This window comes from Hypanus sabinus, chromosome 5, assembly GCF_030144855.1.
Source record: "Hypanus sabinus isolate sHypSab1 chromosome 5, sHypSab1.hap1, whole genome shotgun sequence".
Classification (NCBI taxonomy): Eukaryota; Metazoa; Chordata; class Chondrichthyes; order Myliobatiformes; family Dasyatidae; genus Hypanus; species Hypanus sabinus.
The window spans coordinates 158,459,479-158,479,625 of NC_082710.1; the positions used below are offsets into that span (position 1 = coordinate 158,459,479).

Genomic DNA, 20,147 nt, shown 5'->3' on the forward strand with positions numbered 1-20,147 from the left:
CTCCTTGGTCAGCACGGACAAATTCGGCTGAAGGGGAGGTTTCTGTGCTGTATTTACCCCGTGACTCTAAATGGGGCAGATCATTTAAAATAGACAGGAAGATCCACTTCTACTGGGGCAGTCACTCAGCATCAGGCAGACTTGCTTCCTCCCTGTTTTTGTGGGCTCTGGTGTGGATTGTGTGGGAACGGCGGACCCTTCCACAGAGGGAAGGCACCCTGGTCGGCATGGGCGAGTTTGGCCACAGGGCTTGCTTCCGTGCTGTTAAAGTCTACGACTGTGTCAGGGCTTAGAAGGTCATGTGACTTTATACTTGAAATGAACATGCCGGCGAAGCAAGCAACAGTGAATCTGCTGCTTTCAGACAGCATCGTGTGTAGAATGGTGCCGAGGGAGGGAGGGAGAGGGGGAGGAGGAAGGGAGGGTGATGGTTAGGGAACACATAATGAGTAACAGGAGGAAATCAGACAAAAAACAGACAGAGAGAATGAAAGAGATGGATAGATGGAGAATGGGCAGAGATAGAGAGTGAGAGACGAATAAACATGAGAGATAGACTGTGAGAAAGAAAGAGAGTGAATGAGTGAGTGAGGAAGATAGAGCGACAGTGAGTGATAGACATGAGAGAGAAAGAGACTGCTGGTTAAGAGGAGGAGAGAGAGAGGGAGAGTGAGGGAAAGACAGATGTAAGAAAGAGACTAGGAGATAAGAGTGTGTGTGTGTGTGTGTGTGTGTGTGTGTGTGTGTGTGTGTGTGTGTGTGTGTGTGTGTGAGAAAGCAAGGAGTGAGCAGGAGAGTGACAGTGTGAGAGCTAGAGAGAGGAAGTGCGAGACGACAAGAGAGAAAATGAGGAAAAAGCAAGAGAGAGAGAAGACACAAGAAAGAGTGTGTGTGAGAAAGAGAGAAAAATCCTCATAGGTGCTCAGGGACTGAGTAAGTGAGTCAAAGATGGCCAAATTCCTGAATATGAGGGAAATTAATAATAATCAACTACCGTGAAATAGAACTGCCCAAGGAGAGGTGGAGACACAGATCCTCACATCGCCTAAGAAATACCAAGGCAGGCATCTGAATCACCAAGGCTAGAAAGACAATAGGCCAAGTGCTGGTAAAGGGATTGAGTAAGGCTGATGTCCAGCACTGTGATGGTGGGCCAAATGACCTGTTTCTGTGCTAGAGATCTCTCAACTGACCAAGACAGACCCGATACGGTCCAGAAGACTCCTCTTGTATGGCTCATCCTGTCTGAAGCACGGACATGCGAATGGTTGGAACCTGCGCTTACACGCGTCCTCCGATGCGTGTGCACACACACATCCACACAAACCTGCTCAGGAGCAGCTCATAAGTACAGACCAACCGTACACGGGCATGAACACACAAAGCCAACTGTCAGATGGGTGCGATAGTTGAATGAAACGCTAAAGCAGACCAAAAGGGAAAGGAAGGCAAACTACACCAACCCCGCCCACACCTCTTCGCCTAACCTGTCGTGGTCAGCACTGCGGAACCGGGGCAGGATGTGTCGGAAGCTGCTGGTCCGGTCCAGTTTGGGCTGACTCTTGGTCCTCTTGATGGAGCCCTTCAGCCTCCGGCTCAGGAATCCCTGCTGGAAGAAAGGGAGAGAGAAGTTCAGAGGCAAGGTTGATGGTAAGCAAGAGGCCAAAGACCCGGTCAATCATTGGAGAGCCCTTGTCCTCCAACACACGGACCCTGAGACACCCGTCTCAGAGAACATGGGTGCAAGAAGCCCATAGGGACCGCTTAGCAAAGCCCTACAGTAGCCAACGGAGGCTTTTCAACCCACCAAGTCCACACTAGCTCCTTACTCACCCTTCTGATGAAAGGTATCAGCCCAAGAAAGCTTATTCCCCTCCTTGAAAGCTGCTTGACTTGCTGAGTTGCTCCAGCACTTCTTTGGGTTGCCCATGCTAGCTCCTAACCCAACTCCCTTATTCACCGTGAGCCTACAATTAATCCTCTTGTACACAGGCCATCTACTTCCCCTTTGTTCTCCTGATGGAGAGAACCTTCCTCCATAGAAGACCCATGTTCTGAAGCATTAACCCTGTTTTTCCTTTCTCCACAAATGCAACCTGAGTGTGTAATCCCATTTTTCCTCTTTTCACAGATGCTGCTTGACCTACTGACTGTTTAATCCTATTTTTCCTCTCTCTACAGATGCTGCCTGACCTGCTGAGTGTTTCTGTTTTTGACCACTTCCCTACACTAAGAGGCCATTTAGAATTAACCAGCTTGGGAGTAAATAGGAGTACTCAGGGGTAAACCATGAGGCTACAGAGAGATGTGCGAACTCCATACACACACAGGTGTGGGTCAAACCTCAATCTCTGCTGTGAGACAGAGACTCAGCTCTACCCCCTGCGCCACTGAGTTGCTCTTTGGTGCCAGGCTTCGAGGCGAATTTAAAGAATTGTCAGCTCAGAACCAAAATTCTGCTCTACGGACATTAGAGAAATCTAGCATGGCCCTCACCCATGACTGCTTTTACAAATACCCCATGGAAAATATCTGATCTGGGTGCATCGGGGCTTGGGATGTGACCACGAGGAATTGCAGAGGGTCATGGACACAGCTCAGTGCATCACAGAAACCAGCGTCTCTGTAACTTCTTCCAGCCCTGACACCCCTCTCTCTCTGTAACTTCCTCCAGTCCTGACACCCCTCTCTATCTGTAACCCCCACCAGCCCTGACACCCCTCTCTATCTCTGTAACCCCTCCAGCCCTGACACCCCTCTCTATCTCTGTAACCCCTCCAGCCCTGACACCCCTATCTCTGTAACCCCCTCCAGCCCTGACACCCCTCTCTAACTCTGTAACCCCCTCCAGCCCTGACACCCCTCTCTATCTCTGTAACCCCTCCAGCCCTGACACCCCTCTCTCTCTTTCTTCCAGCCCTGACACCCCTCTCTATCTCTGTAACCCCCTCCAGCCCTGACACCCCTCTCTATCTCTGTAACCCCTCCAGCCCTGACACCCCTCTCTATCTCTGTAACCCCCTCCAGCCCTGACACCCCTCTCTATCTCTGTAACCCCCTCCAGCCCTGACACCCCTCTCTATCTCTGTAACCCCCTCCAGCCCTGACACCCCTCTCTATCTCTGTAACCCCTCCAGCCCTGACACCCCTCTCTATCTCTGTAACCCCCTCCAGCCCTGACACCCCTCTCTATCTCTGTAACCCCCTCCAGTCCTGACACCCCTCTCTACCTCTGTAACCCCCTCCAGCCCTGACACCCCTCTCTATCTCTGTAACCCCCTCCAGCCCTGACACCCCTCTCTCTCTGTAACTTCCTCCAGTACTGACCCCCCTCTCTATCTCTGTAACCCCCTCCAGCCCTGACACCCCTCTCTCTGTAACCCCCTCCAGCCCTGACACCCCTCTATCTCTGTAACCCCTCCAGCCCTGACACCCCTCTCTATCTCTGTAACCCCCTCCAGCCCTGACACCCCTCTCTATCTCTGTAACCCCCTCCAGCCCTGACACCCCTCTCTCTCTGTAACTTCCTCCAGTCCTGACCCCCCTCTCTATCTCTGTAACCCCCTCCAGCCCTGACACCCCTCTCTGTCTCTGTAACCCCCTCCAGCCCTGACACCCCTCTCTACCTCTGTAACCCCCTCCAGCCCTGACACCCCTCTCTATCTCTGTAACCCCCTCCAGCCCTGACACCCCTCTATCTCTGTAACTTCTTCCAGCCCTGACACCCCTCTCTATCTCTGTAACCCCCTCCAGCCCTGACACCCCTCTCTATCTCTGTAACCCCCTCCAGCCCTGACACCCCTCTCTATCTCTGTAACCCCCTCCAGCCCTGACACCCCTCTCTATCTCTGTAACCCCTCCAGCCCTGACACCCCTCTCTATCTCTGTAACCCCCTCCAGCCCTGACACCCCTCTCTATCTCTGTAACCCCCTCCAGTCCTGACACCCCTCTCTACCACTGTAACCCTCTCCAGCCCTGACACCCCTCTCTATCTCTGTAACCCCCTCCAGCCCTGACACCCCTCTCTATCTCTATAACCCCCTCCAGCCCTGACACCCCTCTCTCTCTGTAACTTCCTCCAGTACTGACCCCCCTCTCTATCTCTGTAACCCCCTCCAGCCCTGACACCCCTCTCTATCTCTGTAACCCCCTCCAGACCTGACACCCCTCTCTCTGTAACCCCCTCCAGCCCTGACACCCCTCTATCTCTGTAACCCCCTCCAGCCCTGACACCCCTCTCTCTCTGTAACTTCCTCCAGTACTGACCCCCCTCTCTCTCTCTGTAACTTCCTCCAGTCCTGACACCCCTCTCTATCTGTAACCCCCACCAGCCCTGACACCCCTCTCTATCTCTGTAACCCCTCCAGCCCTGACACCCCTCTCTATCTCTGTAACCCCTCCAGCCCTGACACCCCTCTCTATCTCTGTAACCCCCTCCAGCCCTGACACCCCTCTCTATCTCTGTAACCCCTCCAGCCCTGACACCCCTCTCTATCTCTGTAACCCCTCCAGCCCTGACACCCCTCTCTATCTCTGTAACCCCCTCCAGCCCTGACACCCCTCTCTATCTCTGTAACCCCTCCAGCCCTGACACCCCTCTCTCTCTGTAACCCCCTCCAGCCCTGACACCCCTCTCTATCTCTGTAACCCCTCCAGCCCTGACACCCCTCTATCTCTGTAACCCCTCCAGCCCTGACACCCCCCTCTATCTCTGTAACCCCCCCAGCCCTGACACCCCTCTCTAACTCTGTAACCCCCTCCAGCCCTGACACCCCTCTCTATCTCTGTAACCCCTCCAGCCCTGACACCCCTCCCTCTCTATCTCTGTAACCCCCTCCAGCCCTGACACCCCTCTCTATCTCTGTAACTTCCTCCAGTCCTGACACCCCTCTCTATCTCTGTAACCCCCTCCAGCCCTGACACCCCTCTCTCTCTGTCTTCTTCCAGCCCTGACACCCCTCTCTATCTCTGTAACCCCCTCCAGCCCTGACACCCCTCTCTATCTCTGTAACCCCCTCCAGCCCTGACACCCCTCTCTATCTCTGTAACCCCCTCCAGCCCTGACACCCCTCTCTATCTCTGTAACCCCCTCCAGCCCTGACACCCCTCTCTATCTCTGTAACCCCTCCAGCCCTGACACCCCTCTCTATCTCTGTAACCCCTTCCAGCCCTGACACCCCTCTCTATCTCTGTAACCCCCTCCAGCCCTGACACCCCTCTCTATCTCTGTAACCCCCTCCAGCCCTGACACCCCTCTCTATCTCTGTAACCCCTCCAGCCCTGACACCCCTCTCTATCTCTGTAACCCCCTCCAGCCCTGACACCCCTCTCTATCTCTGTAACCCCCTCCAGTCCTGACACCCCTCTCTACCTCTGTAACCCCCTCCAGCCCTGACACCCCTCTCTATCTCTGTAACCCCCTCCAGCCCTGACACCCCTCTCTCTCTGTAACTTCCTCCAGTACTGACCCCCCTCTCTATCTCTGTAACCCCCTCCAGCCCTGACACCCCTCTCTATCTCTGTAACCCCCTCCAGCCCTGACACCCCTCTCTCTGTAACCCCCTCCAGCCCTGACACCCCTCTATCTCTGTAACCCCTCCAGCCCTGACACCCCTCTCTATCTCTGTAACCCCCTCCAGCCCTGACACCCCTCTCTATCTCTGTAACCCCCTCCAGCCCTGACACCCCTCTCTCTCTGTAACTTCCTCCAGTCCTGACCCCCCTCTCTATCTCTGTAACCCCCTCCAGCCCTGACACCCCTCTCTGTCTCTGTAACCCCCTCCAGCCCTGACACCCCTCTCTACCTCTGTAACCCCCTCCAGCCCTGACACCCCTCTCTATCTCTGTAACCCCCTCCAGCCCTGACACCCCTCTATCTCTGTAACTTCTTCCAGCCCTGACACCCCTCTCTATCTCTGTAACCCCCTCCAGCCCTGACACCCCTCTCTATCTCTGTAACCCCCTCCAGCCCTGACACCCCTCTCTATCTCTGTAACCCCCTCCAGCCCTGACACCCCTCTCTATCTCTGTAACCCCTCCAGCCCTGACACCCCTCTCTATCTCTGTAACCCCCTCCAGCCCTGACACCCCTCTCTATCTCTGTAACCCCCTCCAGTCCTGACACCCCTCTCTACCTCTGTAACCCTCTCCAGCCCTGACACCCCTCTCTATCTCTGTAACCCCCTCCAGCCCTGACACCCCTCTCTATCTCTATAACCCCTTCCAGCCCTGACACCCCTCTCTCTCTGTAACTTCCTCCAGTACTGACCCCCCTCTCTATCTCTGTAACCCCCTCCAGCCCTGACACCCCTCTCTATCTCTGTAACCCCCTCAAGACCTGACACCCCTCTCTCTGTAACCCCCTCCAGCCCTGACACCCCTCTATCTCTGTAACCCCTCCAGCCCTGACACCCCTCTCTATCTCTGTAACCCCCTCCAGCCCTGACACCCCTCTCTATCTCTGTAACCCCCTCCAGCCCTGACACCCCTCTCTCTCTGTAACTTCCTCCAGTCCTCTCCCCCCTCTCTATCTCTGTAACCCCCTCCAGCCCTGACACCCCTCTCTATCTCTGTAACCCCCTCCAGCCCTGACACCCCTCTCTATCTGTAACCCCCTCCAGCCCTGACACCCCTCTATCTCTATAACCCCTCCAGCCCTGACACCCCTCTCTATCTATAACCCCTCCAGCCCTGACACCCCTCTCTATCTGTAACCCCTCCAGCCCTGACACCCCTCTATCTCTGTAACCCCCTCCAGCCCTGACACCCCTCTCTCTCTGTAACTTCCTCCAGTACTGACCCCCCTCTCTCTCTCTGTAACTTCCTCCAGTCCTGACACCCCTCTCTATCTGTAACCCCCACCAGCCCTGACACCCCTCTCTATCTCTGTAACCCCTCCAGCCCTGACACCCCTCTCTATCTCTGTAACCCCTCCAGCCCTGACACCCCTCTCTATCTCTGTAACCCCCTCCAGCCCTGACACCCCTCTCTATCTCTGTAACCCCTCCAGCCCTGACACCCCTCTCTATCTCTGTAACCCCTCCAGCCCTGACACCCCTCTCTATCTCTGTAACCCCCTCCAGCCCTGACACCCCTCTCTATCTCTGTAACCCCTCCAGCCCTGACACCCCTCTCTCTCTGTAACCCCCTCCAGCCCTGACACCCCTCTCTATCTCTGTAACCCCTCCAGCCCTGACACCCCTCTATCTCTGTAACCCCTCCAGCCCTGACACCCCCCTCTATCTCTGTAACCCCCCCAGCCCTGACACCCCTCTCTAACTCTGTAACCCCCTCCAGCCCTGACACCCCTCTCTATCTCTGTAACCCCTCCAGCCCTGACACCCCTCCCTCTCTATCTCTGTAACCCCCTCCAGCCCTGACACCCCTCTCTATCTCTGTAACTTCCTCCAGTCCTGACACCCCTCTCTATCTCTGTAACCCCCTCCAGCCCTGACACCCCTCTCTCTCTGTCTTCTTCCAGCCCTGACACCCCTCTCTATCTCTGTAACCCCCTCCAGCCCTGACACCCCTCTCTATCTCTGTAACCCCCTCCAGCCCTGACACCCCTCTCTATCTCTGTAACCCCCTCCAGCCCTGACACCCCTCTCTATCTCTGTAACCCCCTCCAGCCCTGACACCCCTCTCTATCTCTGTAACCCCTCCAGCCCTGACACCCCTCTCTATCTCTGTAACCCCTTCCAGCCCTGACACCCCTCTCTATCTCTGTAACCCCCTCCAGCCCTGACACCCCTCTCTATCTCTGTAACCCCCTCCAGCCCTGACACCCCTCTCTATCTCTGTAACCCCTCCAGCCCTGACACCCCTCTCTATCTCTGTAACCCCCTCCAGCCCTGACACCCCTCTCTATCTCTGTAACCCCCTCCAGTCCTGACACCCCTCTCTACCTCTGTAACCCCCTCCAGCCCTGACACCCCTCTCTATCTCTGTAACCCCCTCCAGCCCTGACACCCCTCTCTCTCTGTAACTTCCTCCAGTACTGACCCCCCTCTCTATCTCTGTAACCCCCTCCAGCCCTGACACCCCTCTCTATCTCTGTAACCCCCTCCAGCCCTGACACCCCTCTCTCTGTAACCCCCTCCAGCCCTGACACCCCTCTATCTCTGTAACCCCTCCAGCCCTGACACCCCTCTCTATCTCTGTAACCCCCTCCAGCCCTGACACCCCTCTCTATCTCTGTAACCCCCTCCAGCCCTGACACCCCTCTCTCTCTGTAACTTCCTCCAGTCCTGACCCCCCTCTCTATCTCTGTAACCCCCTCCAGCCCTGACACCCCTCTCTGTCTCTGTAACCCCCTCCAGCCCTGACACCCCTCTCTACCTCTGTAACCCCCTCCAGCCCTGACACCCCTCTCTATCTCTGTAACCCCCTCCAGCCCTGACACCCCTCTATCTCTGTAACTTCTTCCAGCCCTGACACCCCTCTCTATCTCTGTAACCCCCTCCAGCCCTGACACCCCTCTCTATCTCTGTAACCCCCTCCAGCCCTGACACCCCTCTCTATCTCTGTAACCCCCTCCAGCCCTGACACCCCTCTCTATCTCTGTAACCCCTCCAGCCCTGACACCCCTCTCTATCTCTGTAACCCCCTCCAGCCCTGACACCCCTCTCTATCTCTGTAACCCCCTCCAGTCCTGACACCCCTCTCTACCTCTGTAACCCTCTCCAGCCCTGACACCCCTCTCTATCTCTGTAACCCCCTCCAGCCCTGACACCCCTCTCTATCTCTATAACCCCTTCCAGCCCTGACACCCCTCTCTCTCTGTAACTTCCTCCAGTACTGACCCCCCTCTCTATCTCTGTAACCCCCTCCAGCCCTGACACCCCTCTCTATCTCTGTAACCCCCTCAAGACCTGACACCCCTCTCTCTGTAACCCCCTCCAGCCCTGACACCCCTCTATCTCTGTAACCCCTCCAGCCCTGACACCCCTCTCTATCTCTGTAACCCCCTCCAGCCCTGACACCCCTCTCTATCTCTGTAACCCCCTCCAGCCCTGACACCCCTCTCTCTCTGTAACTTCCTCCAGTCCTCTCCCCCCTCTCTATCTCTGTAACCCCCTCCAGCCCTGACACCCCTCTCTATCTCTGTAACCCCCTCCAGCCCTGACACCCCTCTCTATCTGTAACCCCCTCCAGCCCTGACACCCCTCTATCTCTATAACCCCTCCAGCCCTGACACCCCTCTCTATCTGTAACCCCTCCAGCCCTGACACCCCTCTCTATCTGTAACCCCCTCCAGCCCTGACACCCCTCTCTCTGTAACTCCCTTCAGCCCTGACACCCCTCTCTATCTCTGTAACTCCCTCCAGCCCTCCCTATTTCTATACCACCCTCCCACCCCTGCAGCTCCTACAACCCTCTGATGTCTACTTTTCACTTACTGGACATCCCCTGGTGTCTGTACCTCTCTCTCCTGCCCGAGCATACGGTTCTTTACTCCAGTCTATCATCATGTTTACTTTGACAGCCCTCCTGTGGAAGTCTTTGCAACCTCAAGATGCTACTGTAAATGCACACTGCTGTTGTTGCCACAAAGGCTTTTCCTGTGGATAAGATTATCTCTGGTTGCAGTGAGCAGGGAGTTAAATAATGGTTCCACAAATAAACTACCAGGGGCACTATCTTATATAAACAACCTAATCTTTCAGGATGAAAGACTGATTTATTTCTTGCTATGAGTTACTTGGCACTAGATGCTTACGAGCTAAGTCCCAGTAATAGAAAAGCAGTCTGGCTTTGCTTTCCTACAGGAATCTCTCTGTTTAGCAAGTGCCAATCAATTACCGATATAATTGCTCCCCTCCAGCTCCCTGTCCCCTCTGCCCTGGCTTTCTGTACAGGGAGTGTTCACCTCCAATAATTAAACATCTCTCAAAGCCCCTCCAGCCACTACTCCTGTTCCTATTCCCTGTTAACCCCTCCAGCTTCTACACTTCTCCCCTCTCTCTAATGCCCCAACCACTACACCTCTCCCTTTCTCAGTTACCCCCTCCAGACACTACACCCATCCCTTTCTCTCCAACCTTCCAGCTCCTACACCTGTCCCTTCAGCCCCTAAGCAGCTCCCTATCTCTGCTATGCCCTTCAGCTCTTACCCCCTCCCTATCTCTATAACCCCCACCAGCTCCTAAACCCTCCCTATCTCTCTAACCCCCATCAGCTCCCACACCTCTCCCTATCTCTTTAATCCACACCAGCTCCTACCCCCTCCCTATCTCTGTAACCCCCACCAGCTCATACCCCGCCCTATCTCTGTAACCCCCACCAGCTCCTACATCCTCCCTATCTCTGTAACTCCCACCAGCTCCTACCCCCTCCTTATCTCTGTAACCCCCATCAGCTCATACCACTCCCTATCTCTCTAACCCCCACCAGCTCCTACACCCTCCCTATCTCTGTAAACCCCCCCCACTCCAGCTTCCAAACCCCTCCTTATCTCTGTAATCCCCCCTCCAGCTCCTACATCCCTCCTTAACTCTGTAACCGTCCTCCCCTTCAGCTCCCACACCTCTCCCTATCTCTATAATGCCTTCTCTTATCTCTGAACTGGTTGGGCTTGTTTTCCTTGGAATCCAGGATGCTGAGGGAGGGAGGGGGCTTGTGAACCTGATACGAGGTGTACCGAATGTTAAAGGGCACAGATAGGGCAGGGAGTGAAGACTGGTTTCCTGTAGAGGGGCGGGGGGGGGGGGTCTCAAACCAGATGGCTGATGTTTGAGATAACAGGTGGGTGACTGAGAGGGAATCTGAGGAAGGATTTTCCATCTGGAAGGTAGGTGGAATCAGGAACTCAGTTACTGAGCGCTGGTGGTCAATGTGGCTGGTAATTGAGATACAGACCCTGTTCCAACTCTCCCCCATCACCCAATATCTCTTGACTCTTCCAGTTCCCAGAACAATATCTAACTCCTTCTGAAGTATATTTAGTGATCTGGCTTTAACAACTTTCTGTGCAAGAATTCCTTAGGTTCACCCATAATCTGGGAGCAAACCTCTCAGTCTTAATTAGCTCAGTCCTTGGCCTCAGACAATGAACCCTGGTCCTGATCTCCTGGACATGAGGAACATCCTTCCTCTCTGATGAGAAATAGGAGCAGATGTAGGGCATCTGGTTCATTGAGCCTGCCTGTCTTATCTGTGCCTGGGATTCCACTGCATTCATCTAATCTCCAGTGAAAGGAGGTCTAATTGTGTGCAGTTTGCTCATCCCAATACACCAAGGACGTAGAAACTTTGGAGGGGGGTGAAGAAATTGTTCACCAGGATATAACCATATAACCATATAACAATCACAGCACGGAAACAGGCCATCTCGGCCCTCCTAGTCCGTGCCGAACTCTTAATCTCACCTAGTCCCACCTACCCGCAGTCAGCCCATAACCCTCCACTCCTTTCCTGTCCATATACCTATCCAATTTTACCTTAAATGACACAACTGAACTGGCCTCTACTACTTCTACAGGAAGCTCATTCCACACAGCTATCACTCTTTGTGTAAAGAAATACCCCCTCGTGTTTCCCTTAAACTTCTGCCCCCTAACTCTCAAATCATGTCCTCTCGTTTGAATCTCCCCTACTCTCAATGGAAACAGCCTATTCACGTCAACTCTATCTATCCCTCTCAAAATTTTAAATACCTTGGTCAAATCCCCCCTCAACCTTCTACGCTCCGATGAATAGGATGTTGTATTAGCTCTAAAAGGAGGTTGGACAGACTTGGGTCATTTTCTCTGGAGTGTCAGAGGCTGAGAGGAGTCCTGACAGAAGATAAGAAAATTAAGAGTCAGAGATGGAGTTAATAGTTGGAGTCATTTTCCCAGGAGAAGAAGCATGAGGGGGAAAGTTTAAAGGAAACGTATGAGTCAAGATTTTTAAGCAGCGAGAGCTAGGTGTTTGGAACGTGCAGCCAGGGATGCTGGTAGAAGCAGGTATGAAGCGGTGCTTAAGAAGCATTTACACACATGAATAGGCAGGGTGTGGAAAGATTCAGACCATGTGCAGGCAGAATGGGATCCGTTTCGACAGGCAAGTCTGTGCTGAAACATCCTTTCCTGCGCTGAACATTCTGCTATAATTGACCCAGTTTCTCCTCCTGCGTGAATCCTCATGACTGTAAATGGAAAATCCCACCGTTCCACTGTTCAACCCGCTGAGACTTCACTCAGCCCCATCCAGAGCAGGCCTCCTGGCTTCCTGAGGAGGTTAAAAATCAGGCTCAGCCTTATGTCGCTGGCCAGTCTGCCGTACACCCTTGACTCTCTGCAATTCGCCTCGAGCTGAGTGAGGTCTGCGGTAAACACCATCTCCCTGTCCCTACACTTGCCTGCGGAGCATCTCGACAGTAAAGACACCCACACTGGAAAGCTGCTTATTGACTACAACTCCATTTTCAATACTGTAATTCCAAGCAAACTCATCCCCAAACTCCAGGTCTGCCTCTGCAACCGGATCCTCGCCTTCCTGATGGCAGACTGCCATCAGTAACAAAAGGCAGCAACACCCCCACCACAAGGCTGCATCCTCCTCTATTCTCTGTACACACAGGACTGAATGAATACTTTCTCTTCTAACTCCATCTAACTTGCAGATGACTCCTTCACAGTGGGCTGTATCTCAAATAACAATGAGTCCAAGTACAGGAAAAAGATAGAGAGCCTACATGGTGTCACGGTAATGGCCTTTTCCCTCAATGTCAGCAAAACAGAAGAGCTGGCCATTGACTTCAGGAAGTGTGTGTGTGGGGGGGGGGGAAGGGCAGTGCACATGCTCATTCATATGAGGTGGGGAGGGTTGAGAACTTCAAGTTCCTGGGAATGAGTGAGCATCACCAATAGCCTAGTCCAACCACGTAGAAGCAAAGGAAGCTCACTGCTTCTCCAGGAGGCTAAAAATATTTGGCATGTCATCTTTGACCCGCACATCCTACCTGGATTTATCATGGCTTGGCATGGCAGCACTTCGGTCTATGACCACTAGGAACTGCAAAGAGTTCTGGACACAGCTCCACACATCACTGAAACCAGCCTCCTCCCCACGGCTCAGTTAGTATAATTAATGACCCAACCCACCAACATTCTGTCTTCTCCCCAGGAGGTGCAAAATCCTGACAGCACGTACTACCGCAATCAAGGACTACTTCTACCAAACCCCCTGCAGTTGTAAGACTATTGAATGGTCCTTAGTATGAATAGATGGACTCTTGACCTCACAATCCACCTGCATTTTATTTTCTACCTGCACTGTCTCTGTTCTATATTCTGCATTCTGTTATCGATTTACCTTGTACTACCTCAATGCACCGTATAATGAAGTGATCTGTATGAACAGAATGCAAGACAAGTTTTTACTGTCTATGTGATGGCAATAATATACCAAACTAAACTAACCTGAGACTGGCTTGTCATTGGCAGGGCTGTGCTGCCACCTGCAGGTCCCCAACATAACTGCAGAGCTATCCAGATAGATATCACACAACCTGAGTGAGTGCAACTGGGTGGATCATTGACTCTCTGGTGTCCGTTTAACCATTGCAATGCCAACTTCACAATGCACACCCAAAACGTATAACACAAGAGTACATTGGTACAACAGTAAATCAATTTACCAATTTAAATTTCACCTGCTCAGCATGGTCTTTCAGCTTATTGTCTGCCTGCACTACAGTTTCTCTGTAAGCAATACCTTATTCTGCCTTAAGGCAGCGATGTGATGAAATGATCTGCATGGATGGCATGTAGGACAGAAGTTTTCTCACTGCACATTGGTATATGTGACAATAATGAACCAATTTACAATTAGTAGAGTACAGCACAGGAACAGACCATTCAGCCCTTCATATCTGTACGAGCCACAATGCCAACCAACCCGATCCCACTTGCCTGGTCATGATCCACAACCCTCTATTTCCCACTTGTCTAAATACCTTCCAAACATTTCCAATCCATCTGCCTTTACCACCTCCCCCGGAATCACATTTCAAAATCCTGGCATTTTCTGTTCCAAAAAAAAACTTTGCCTTCTAAAACTCTTTCAGTCTTTCCTTCTCTCACCTTAAACCCAAGTCCTTCAGTATTCGAGATTTCAATGATTCAAAGTACGTTTATTATCAAAGTATGTACAGTATGTACTATACAACTCTGAGATTAGTCTTGCTGCAGACAGCCATGAAACAAAGAAGCACCATGGAACCCACTCAAAGAAAATATTGAGCACCCGAAGTGCTAAAAAAAAAAAGAACAAATTGTGCAAACAGCAAAATAACAAGCCAATAACACAGAGATTTCTGAACATCAACACAGAGCCCTTTCTACCCTGAAATTTCTACCCTGGGTAAAAATCATCTACCCAATCTATGTCGCTCAAAACTTTACAAACATACAGTATTTCTATTAGGTCTTCCTTCAGCCTCTGCCATTCCTGAGAAAACAACTCAGTTTGTCCAACCTCTCCTGTATAGCATCAGCTCTCTAACCCAGGCAGTACCTTGCTACACCTCTTCTGCACTCTGTGCAAAGCCTTCTCATCCTTTCTGTAATGGAGTGACCAGCACTGCACAAATGGGGCCTAACAAAGGTGTTATTTAGACTGCTGAAGGATCGAACCCCACAGTTGTCAAGTGATGCACAGGACTCTCCCAGGTTATGAATGCCTGACATGTTGTGATGGCTGATCTACAGTGTGTATGCAGCGACTGCCTGGGTTACAAACAGCTCTCAAAGATGAGACCCTGGACAGGACCCTCACTCTCTTAATTACGACAGAGGCAGCTCGGCCCATTGAGTCTACGCCAGCTCTCAAGGCAATGCCATTCCCATTCCACTCTAATTTTGCTCATCAACTGCCCTCATCACATTCCTATCCACTCCTCCCCCCCCCCCCCCCAGTTTCCACCACACACCAAGGACAACTTAGAGATTTATCTACCCACTGGTCACTGGGATGTGGGAGGAAACCAGAGCACCTGGGGGAAACCGAGGTGGTCACAGGGAGAATATGCAAACTCTACACACCGACAATGCTGGAGGTTGGGATTGAACCCAGGTCACCGGAGCTGTGAGACAGAAAACAGACGGCCAGAAGGGCCGGAGGGAGTGATGGAAGGAAGAGCCTGCTGAATCACTGGGTTGGCCTTTTGGCAGAGCGCATAGTAAACGGGTAGAATTGCCTGGAGGATCATTGAAGACTAGGCACGACAATGGGACCAGCAGCTGCAAAAAAATCCAGCCGGGGGTGCAGCGTCTACAGGCCGATCACGGCAAGGAGTGCAGGGTGAGGGCTGCAGAGGGGCTGTGGATGGATGGGCAACAATATGCGCAAGCTCTTCGATGGGGAAAGGGGGAAGAGGAAGGGCACCACTGTGAGTGAGGAGTGGAGAGGATATTGTGAAGTGGTTGGAGGGGGTAGATGGGCGAGGGGAGGGGATGGCAAGAATGGAGCGGGGGACAAAAGTAGGTGAGGGTAGGGGGGTATGTCGAGGGGTGGGGAGAGCAGATGGGAAAGGTAAGAGAGGAGGGGAGATTGGGCAAGGGCAGTGTGGAAGAGAAGGTGCTGGTGAAAATGAACGGGAGAGGAGAGAAAAGGGGAGTGTGAATGGTAAGGTGGGCAAGGGGAGTGCGGAGGGGAAGGGAAAGAGGGAGAGTGGGGGTGATGGAGAGAGGGGTTGAAAGTCAGGGATGTGGATGGTAGATCGGAAGCAAGGGGAGGGGAAGAGAGGGGCGCGGAGGGGAAGAAGATGGAGGTAAGGTGTTCGAAGGAGCATGAGTGGAGAGCAAGGAGGGTGTGGGTGGAGGGGAATCTGAGGGAGGGTGTGTCCAGGAAGGGAGGTGGTCTCTGGGACTGGAGAACGGGTTTGGATATTGGAAGGTGAGCAGCATCTGGGAATGGGGCTGGTCAGGTAAGTGAAGACTCTCTGCCTGCTGTAAACCCTGGCAACGATGGGCACCGCCTCCCCAGAAATGGCCATCGCTGTTTCAAAGTTGAACCTACTGTTACGTTGTTTAATTAGTGACAGAGAGCCATCATTGCCACTAAGCAAGCCTCTGATCATCGCTAAAACCTCCACCACACCAATCCCAGGAGCACTGATTAAGTAGTTAACGAGAACAGCTCTCAGCAACAGGTCTCCAGGGTTACACTGAGCTCAATCTCGCTGCAAAATAAGGCACAATTTCACAGCCAGCTGGAGCTCCAGATAATCTTTGGAGTGTGGGTGGTGCGTGTGAATGCATAGGCAAGTGTGTGTGCACATGCGAGTGCATGTGTGAGTATGTGTATGAACATGTGTGTGTGTTTGTGTGACTACGCGTGCATGTATCTGTGAGTGCACGTGTATGGCGTGTGTGTGTCTATGTGGATGCCTCTACGTGTACATGTGCTTGTTCATGAGTGGGTGTGAGTATACAGCATGTGTTAATTTGCACGTGTGTGTTTTATGCATCTGTGCCCCTGCCTGTGTGTGCTTGTGTCCGTGTGTAAGTGTAAGAGTGTGTGTGTGTGTGTGTCTGTGTGTAAGTGTAAGTGTGTGTGTGTGTGAATGTGTGTGCCTGTGTGTTAGCATCAGTGTATTAAGTGTGAGTATGTGTGTTTGTTTGTGTGTGTCTGTGTAAGTGTGAGTGTGTGCATGAGTGTCTGTGTCAGTGTGCATATATACTTGGGAACAGAAGGTTTGGGAGTTTTGCTACAGTAGAGGATGGGTAGTCAGGTCAGTACATGAGCTCCAAACAAATTTCAGCCTGTCGGCGTGGGAAGCTGTGAAGAATTCTCCCCAGGGGCAGTTGATTTATGCATGCTCTTTGCAAAGGAAAACGGAGTAAATGAAGCTGCTCGCTCATTCACTTCCAGCACTAGGGGAGGTGGCACAATTTACATCCGTCATAGCTTCTATTTTCTGTTTTATATACGTGTGGGGGCGGCCTAGTGCACAGCGGGGAGAGGTGCTGTCTCACAGCTCCGTGAACCAGGATCAATCCCAACCTCCGGCGCTGTCTCTGTGTGGGTTTCCTCCGGGTGCTCTGGTTCCCTCCCACATCCCAGACACATGTGGGTCGGTGGGTTAATTGGTAAATTGTTCTCCTCGTATATGGGCGTGGGGTAGAATGTTGGGTGGGGGCAGTTGGTGGGAATGTGGTCAGAACAAAATGGGATCATTGTCGATAGCTGGCACAAACTTGATGGGCTGAAGGGACTGTTTCGATGTTTTAGGAATCTTTAACATTAAACACCAGAGAACCTAGTTTTGATTTATTTAGCTATGTCCCATGCGGTCCTCTCTCCAGACCCCAAGATCTCACTTGCTGCTTGATGCCATCAGTTCACCTGAATTATTCCATGTGCAGTTATATATCCAGATAAGGTACCAATGTTTTGATCTCTGACCATCTTTCCCTTGCCCTGATTCTGTTTGGTGCTTCACTCCTGTGTATTTAGGTCTGTACTTTCTGACAGGATGAGGGAGCCTGAGTTTTAGGGAGAGGTTGGCCAGGTTCAGTCGAAGAATAATTTCAGAATGGACAATGGACACTGAGTTGAGATATGTGCTCAGTTATTTCCCAAAGACTCCTGATTCAACCTCCAACAATTCAGGAAAATAACTGGGGTAACTCTCTCTCCCTTCATCCCACCTGGTCCAGGCTCCCATGAAGGGTATTGGGCTAAAATGTCGACTCTTTATTTCTCTCCGTAGATGCTGCAGGACCTGCTGAGCTCCTCCAGTATTTTGTGTACCTGTTCCAGCGTCTGCTGAATCTCTTGTGCTTCCCCATTAATTCTCCTGGTAACTTAATTTCCCACGCTACACCATCCCTTCTGACTTGATAACTTGCCTACACATTGTGGACAATTAATGCCCCTACCCACACGTCATTGGGGGTGTGGGAGTACCCCGGGGAAGCCCATGTGGTCACCGGGAGAATGTGCAAATTCCACTCACATACATACAATGCTGGAGGTCGGGATCAAACCTAGGTCTCTGGGCCTTGTCGCGCAACGGATCTAAATGCCGGAGGTCAGGATCAAAGCCAGGTCTCCGGGCGCCTGCCCGCTGCACCATTCTCCATTTCCTCTTCAACTCTGCTGACACAGGGGCCACGGAAGGTGATCTCTGGTCTCTGACCTGCCACAGGTTCACCAGTCCAGCGGGGTTCATGAATGAAAAGGTGGGGTGGAGTCCTTTCCTGCACGCTGCTCTCTGGGGCACAACCGGCTTAGTTTATGGTTTAGTTTCAGTTGAATGGTTCACAAGTTGCACTGAGAAAATATTTTGGGCAGAGAACACCGCCTCAGAAAATTGTCCCAGTCCAGCCTGTGATTTGGCTGAAAAACCCAGCGACTGTTGGACCTAGTTTATTTGGGGGAAGGAAAGAGTTAAAAATGTACAGAGTGGGGCAATCTATCACCAGGAGAGCGTAGCGGCAATGACAACTAATCAGAGATTTCTCTCCGAGTTCCTCAAACACAGCTGGGTGTATCGTGATAATAGGAATTTACTTTAGGGGGAGGGGTGACATTGCTGGCAGATGATATTTTGTGAAGGCGCAAATCATAAACACTAGAGATTCTGCAGATGCTGGAAACCTGAAGCAACACATGCACAAAATGCCGGGGGGACTCAGCAAGTCAAGCAGCATCTATGGAGGGGAGAAACAATAAGTTCACTTTAAAACAGAGGCGAGGAGGAATTTCTTTAGCCAGAGGGTGATGAATCTGGCATTCATTGCCACGTATGGCTGTGGAGGCCAAGTCACTGGATGTATTTAAAGCGGAGGTCCTGGAATAGTAAGGAAGTCACAGGAGGAGTCAGGAGAATGGGATTGAGACAGAAAATAAATTGAGCATGTTGAAATGGCAGTGCAGACTCAGTGGGCTGAATTTTGCTCCAATGTCTTACGGTTTTATGGTCTTAAGCAGTCAGTACTTCGAGCTGAGACACTTAACCAGAGTTTGTGAAGTCACAAAATATCTTCACCAAATACCTACTTGACCAGTTCCTGCAGCATTTTGTGTGTGTTCCTTTGGATTTCTCGTGCTCCTGTTTGCAAGGGTGCAGAATCTGCAGTTACAAACTGCTGGGGAACGCCGCAGGTTGGGCAGCATCAGAGGGAGGAAGGGGTGGAGAGCAAATTTCAAGTCGAGACCCTTCATGTGGACTGAAAATGTTGAGGGGAGGTTTCCAGTATAAAGTGGTGAAGGGGGAGGGTTGGGACCAAGAACTGGAGGGTATTAAGTGGACGCAGGTGGAAATAGTGACAAGAGGTACACACACTCAAAATGCTGGATGAATTCAGCAAGTCAGGCAGCATCTATGGAAAGGAACAAACATTTCTAGCCGAGACCCTTCACCACAACTGAGGAAGAAGTGTGGGGGGGGGGGAAGGGGGCAGAACAGGAAGGTGGAGAGAGGGGAATGAGTGAGACCAAGTGAGGGGGAAGAGGCTGTGTGGTAATAGGCAGACGTACCAACAGGCTGCAGATGGTGGAGCCGAATGGGAGAGGAAGGTGGAGCATTGAATTAAGTGAGTGAGGTGGGGAGGGCAGATGGGAACAGTGAGGGGAGGGGGAAGAGGGAACCAGTAGGAATGAGTTCTATGGGGTCTAGAGTGCATGTTGTGGGCCAGTGGATCAACTGGCTGCTGTAAGTGACCTGGTGAGAGTGAGGTGTAGGATTTGGGGGCAGCTGATAGGAATGTGTGAGGATAATATAAATGGAAAGCAAACACAATTCTGGAACACTAGAGATTGTGCAGATGCTGGAAACCTGAAGCAACGCACACAAAATGCTGGTGGAATGCAGCAGGCCAGGCAGCATCTATAGGAAGAAGTACAGTCGACGTTTTGGGTCGAGACCCTTCGTCAGGACTAACTGAGAAAAGAGATAGTAAGAGATTTGAAAGTGGGAGGGGGAGGGGGAGATCGGAAATGATAGTAGAAGACAGGAGGGGGAGGGATGAAGCTAAGAGTTGGAAAGTTGATTGGCAAAAGGGACACAGAGCTGGAGAAGGGAAAGGATCATGGGATGGGAGGCCTAGGGAGAAAGAGGGGGGAGGGGAGCACTAGAGGGAAATGGAGAGCAGGCAAGGAGTGATTGTGAGAGGGACAGAGAGAGAGAAAGGGGGTAAAATAGATGTAAATAAGG

The 20,147-nt window shown here is 52.0% G+C and overlaps 1 protein-coding gene across 11 annotated transcripts in view; it reads right to left on the reverse strand.

Annotated features, from left to right (window-relative positions):
* Window positions 1-20,147, reverse strand: part of syngap1a (synaptic Ras GTPase activating protein 1a) — a 640,363-nt gene that overhangs the window by 272,934 nt on the left and 347,282 nt on the right. For 10 of the 11 annotated variants that reach the window (XM_059970722.1, XM_059970723.1, XM_059970719.1 and 7 more), the window contains one exon: window positions 1,488-1,609. In XM_059970722.1, the coding sequence (XP_059826705.1) occupies window positions 1,488-1,609 (122 nt within the window). The remainder of the gene's footprint in view (window positions 1-1,487; window positions 1,610-20,147) is intronic. The other variant, XM_059970725.1, reaches the window with a different exon arrangement.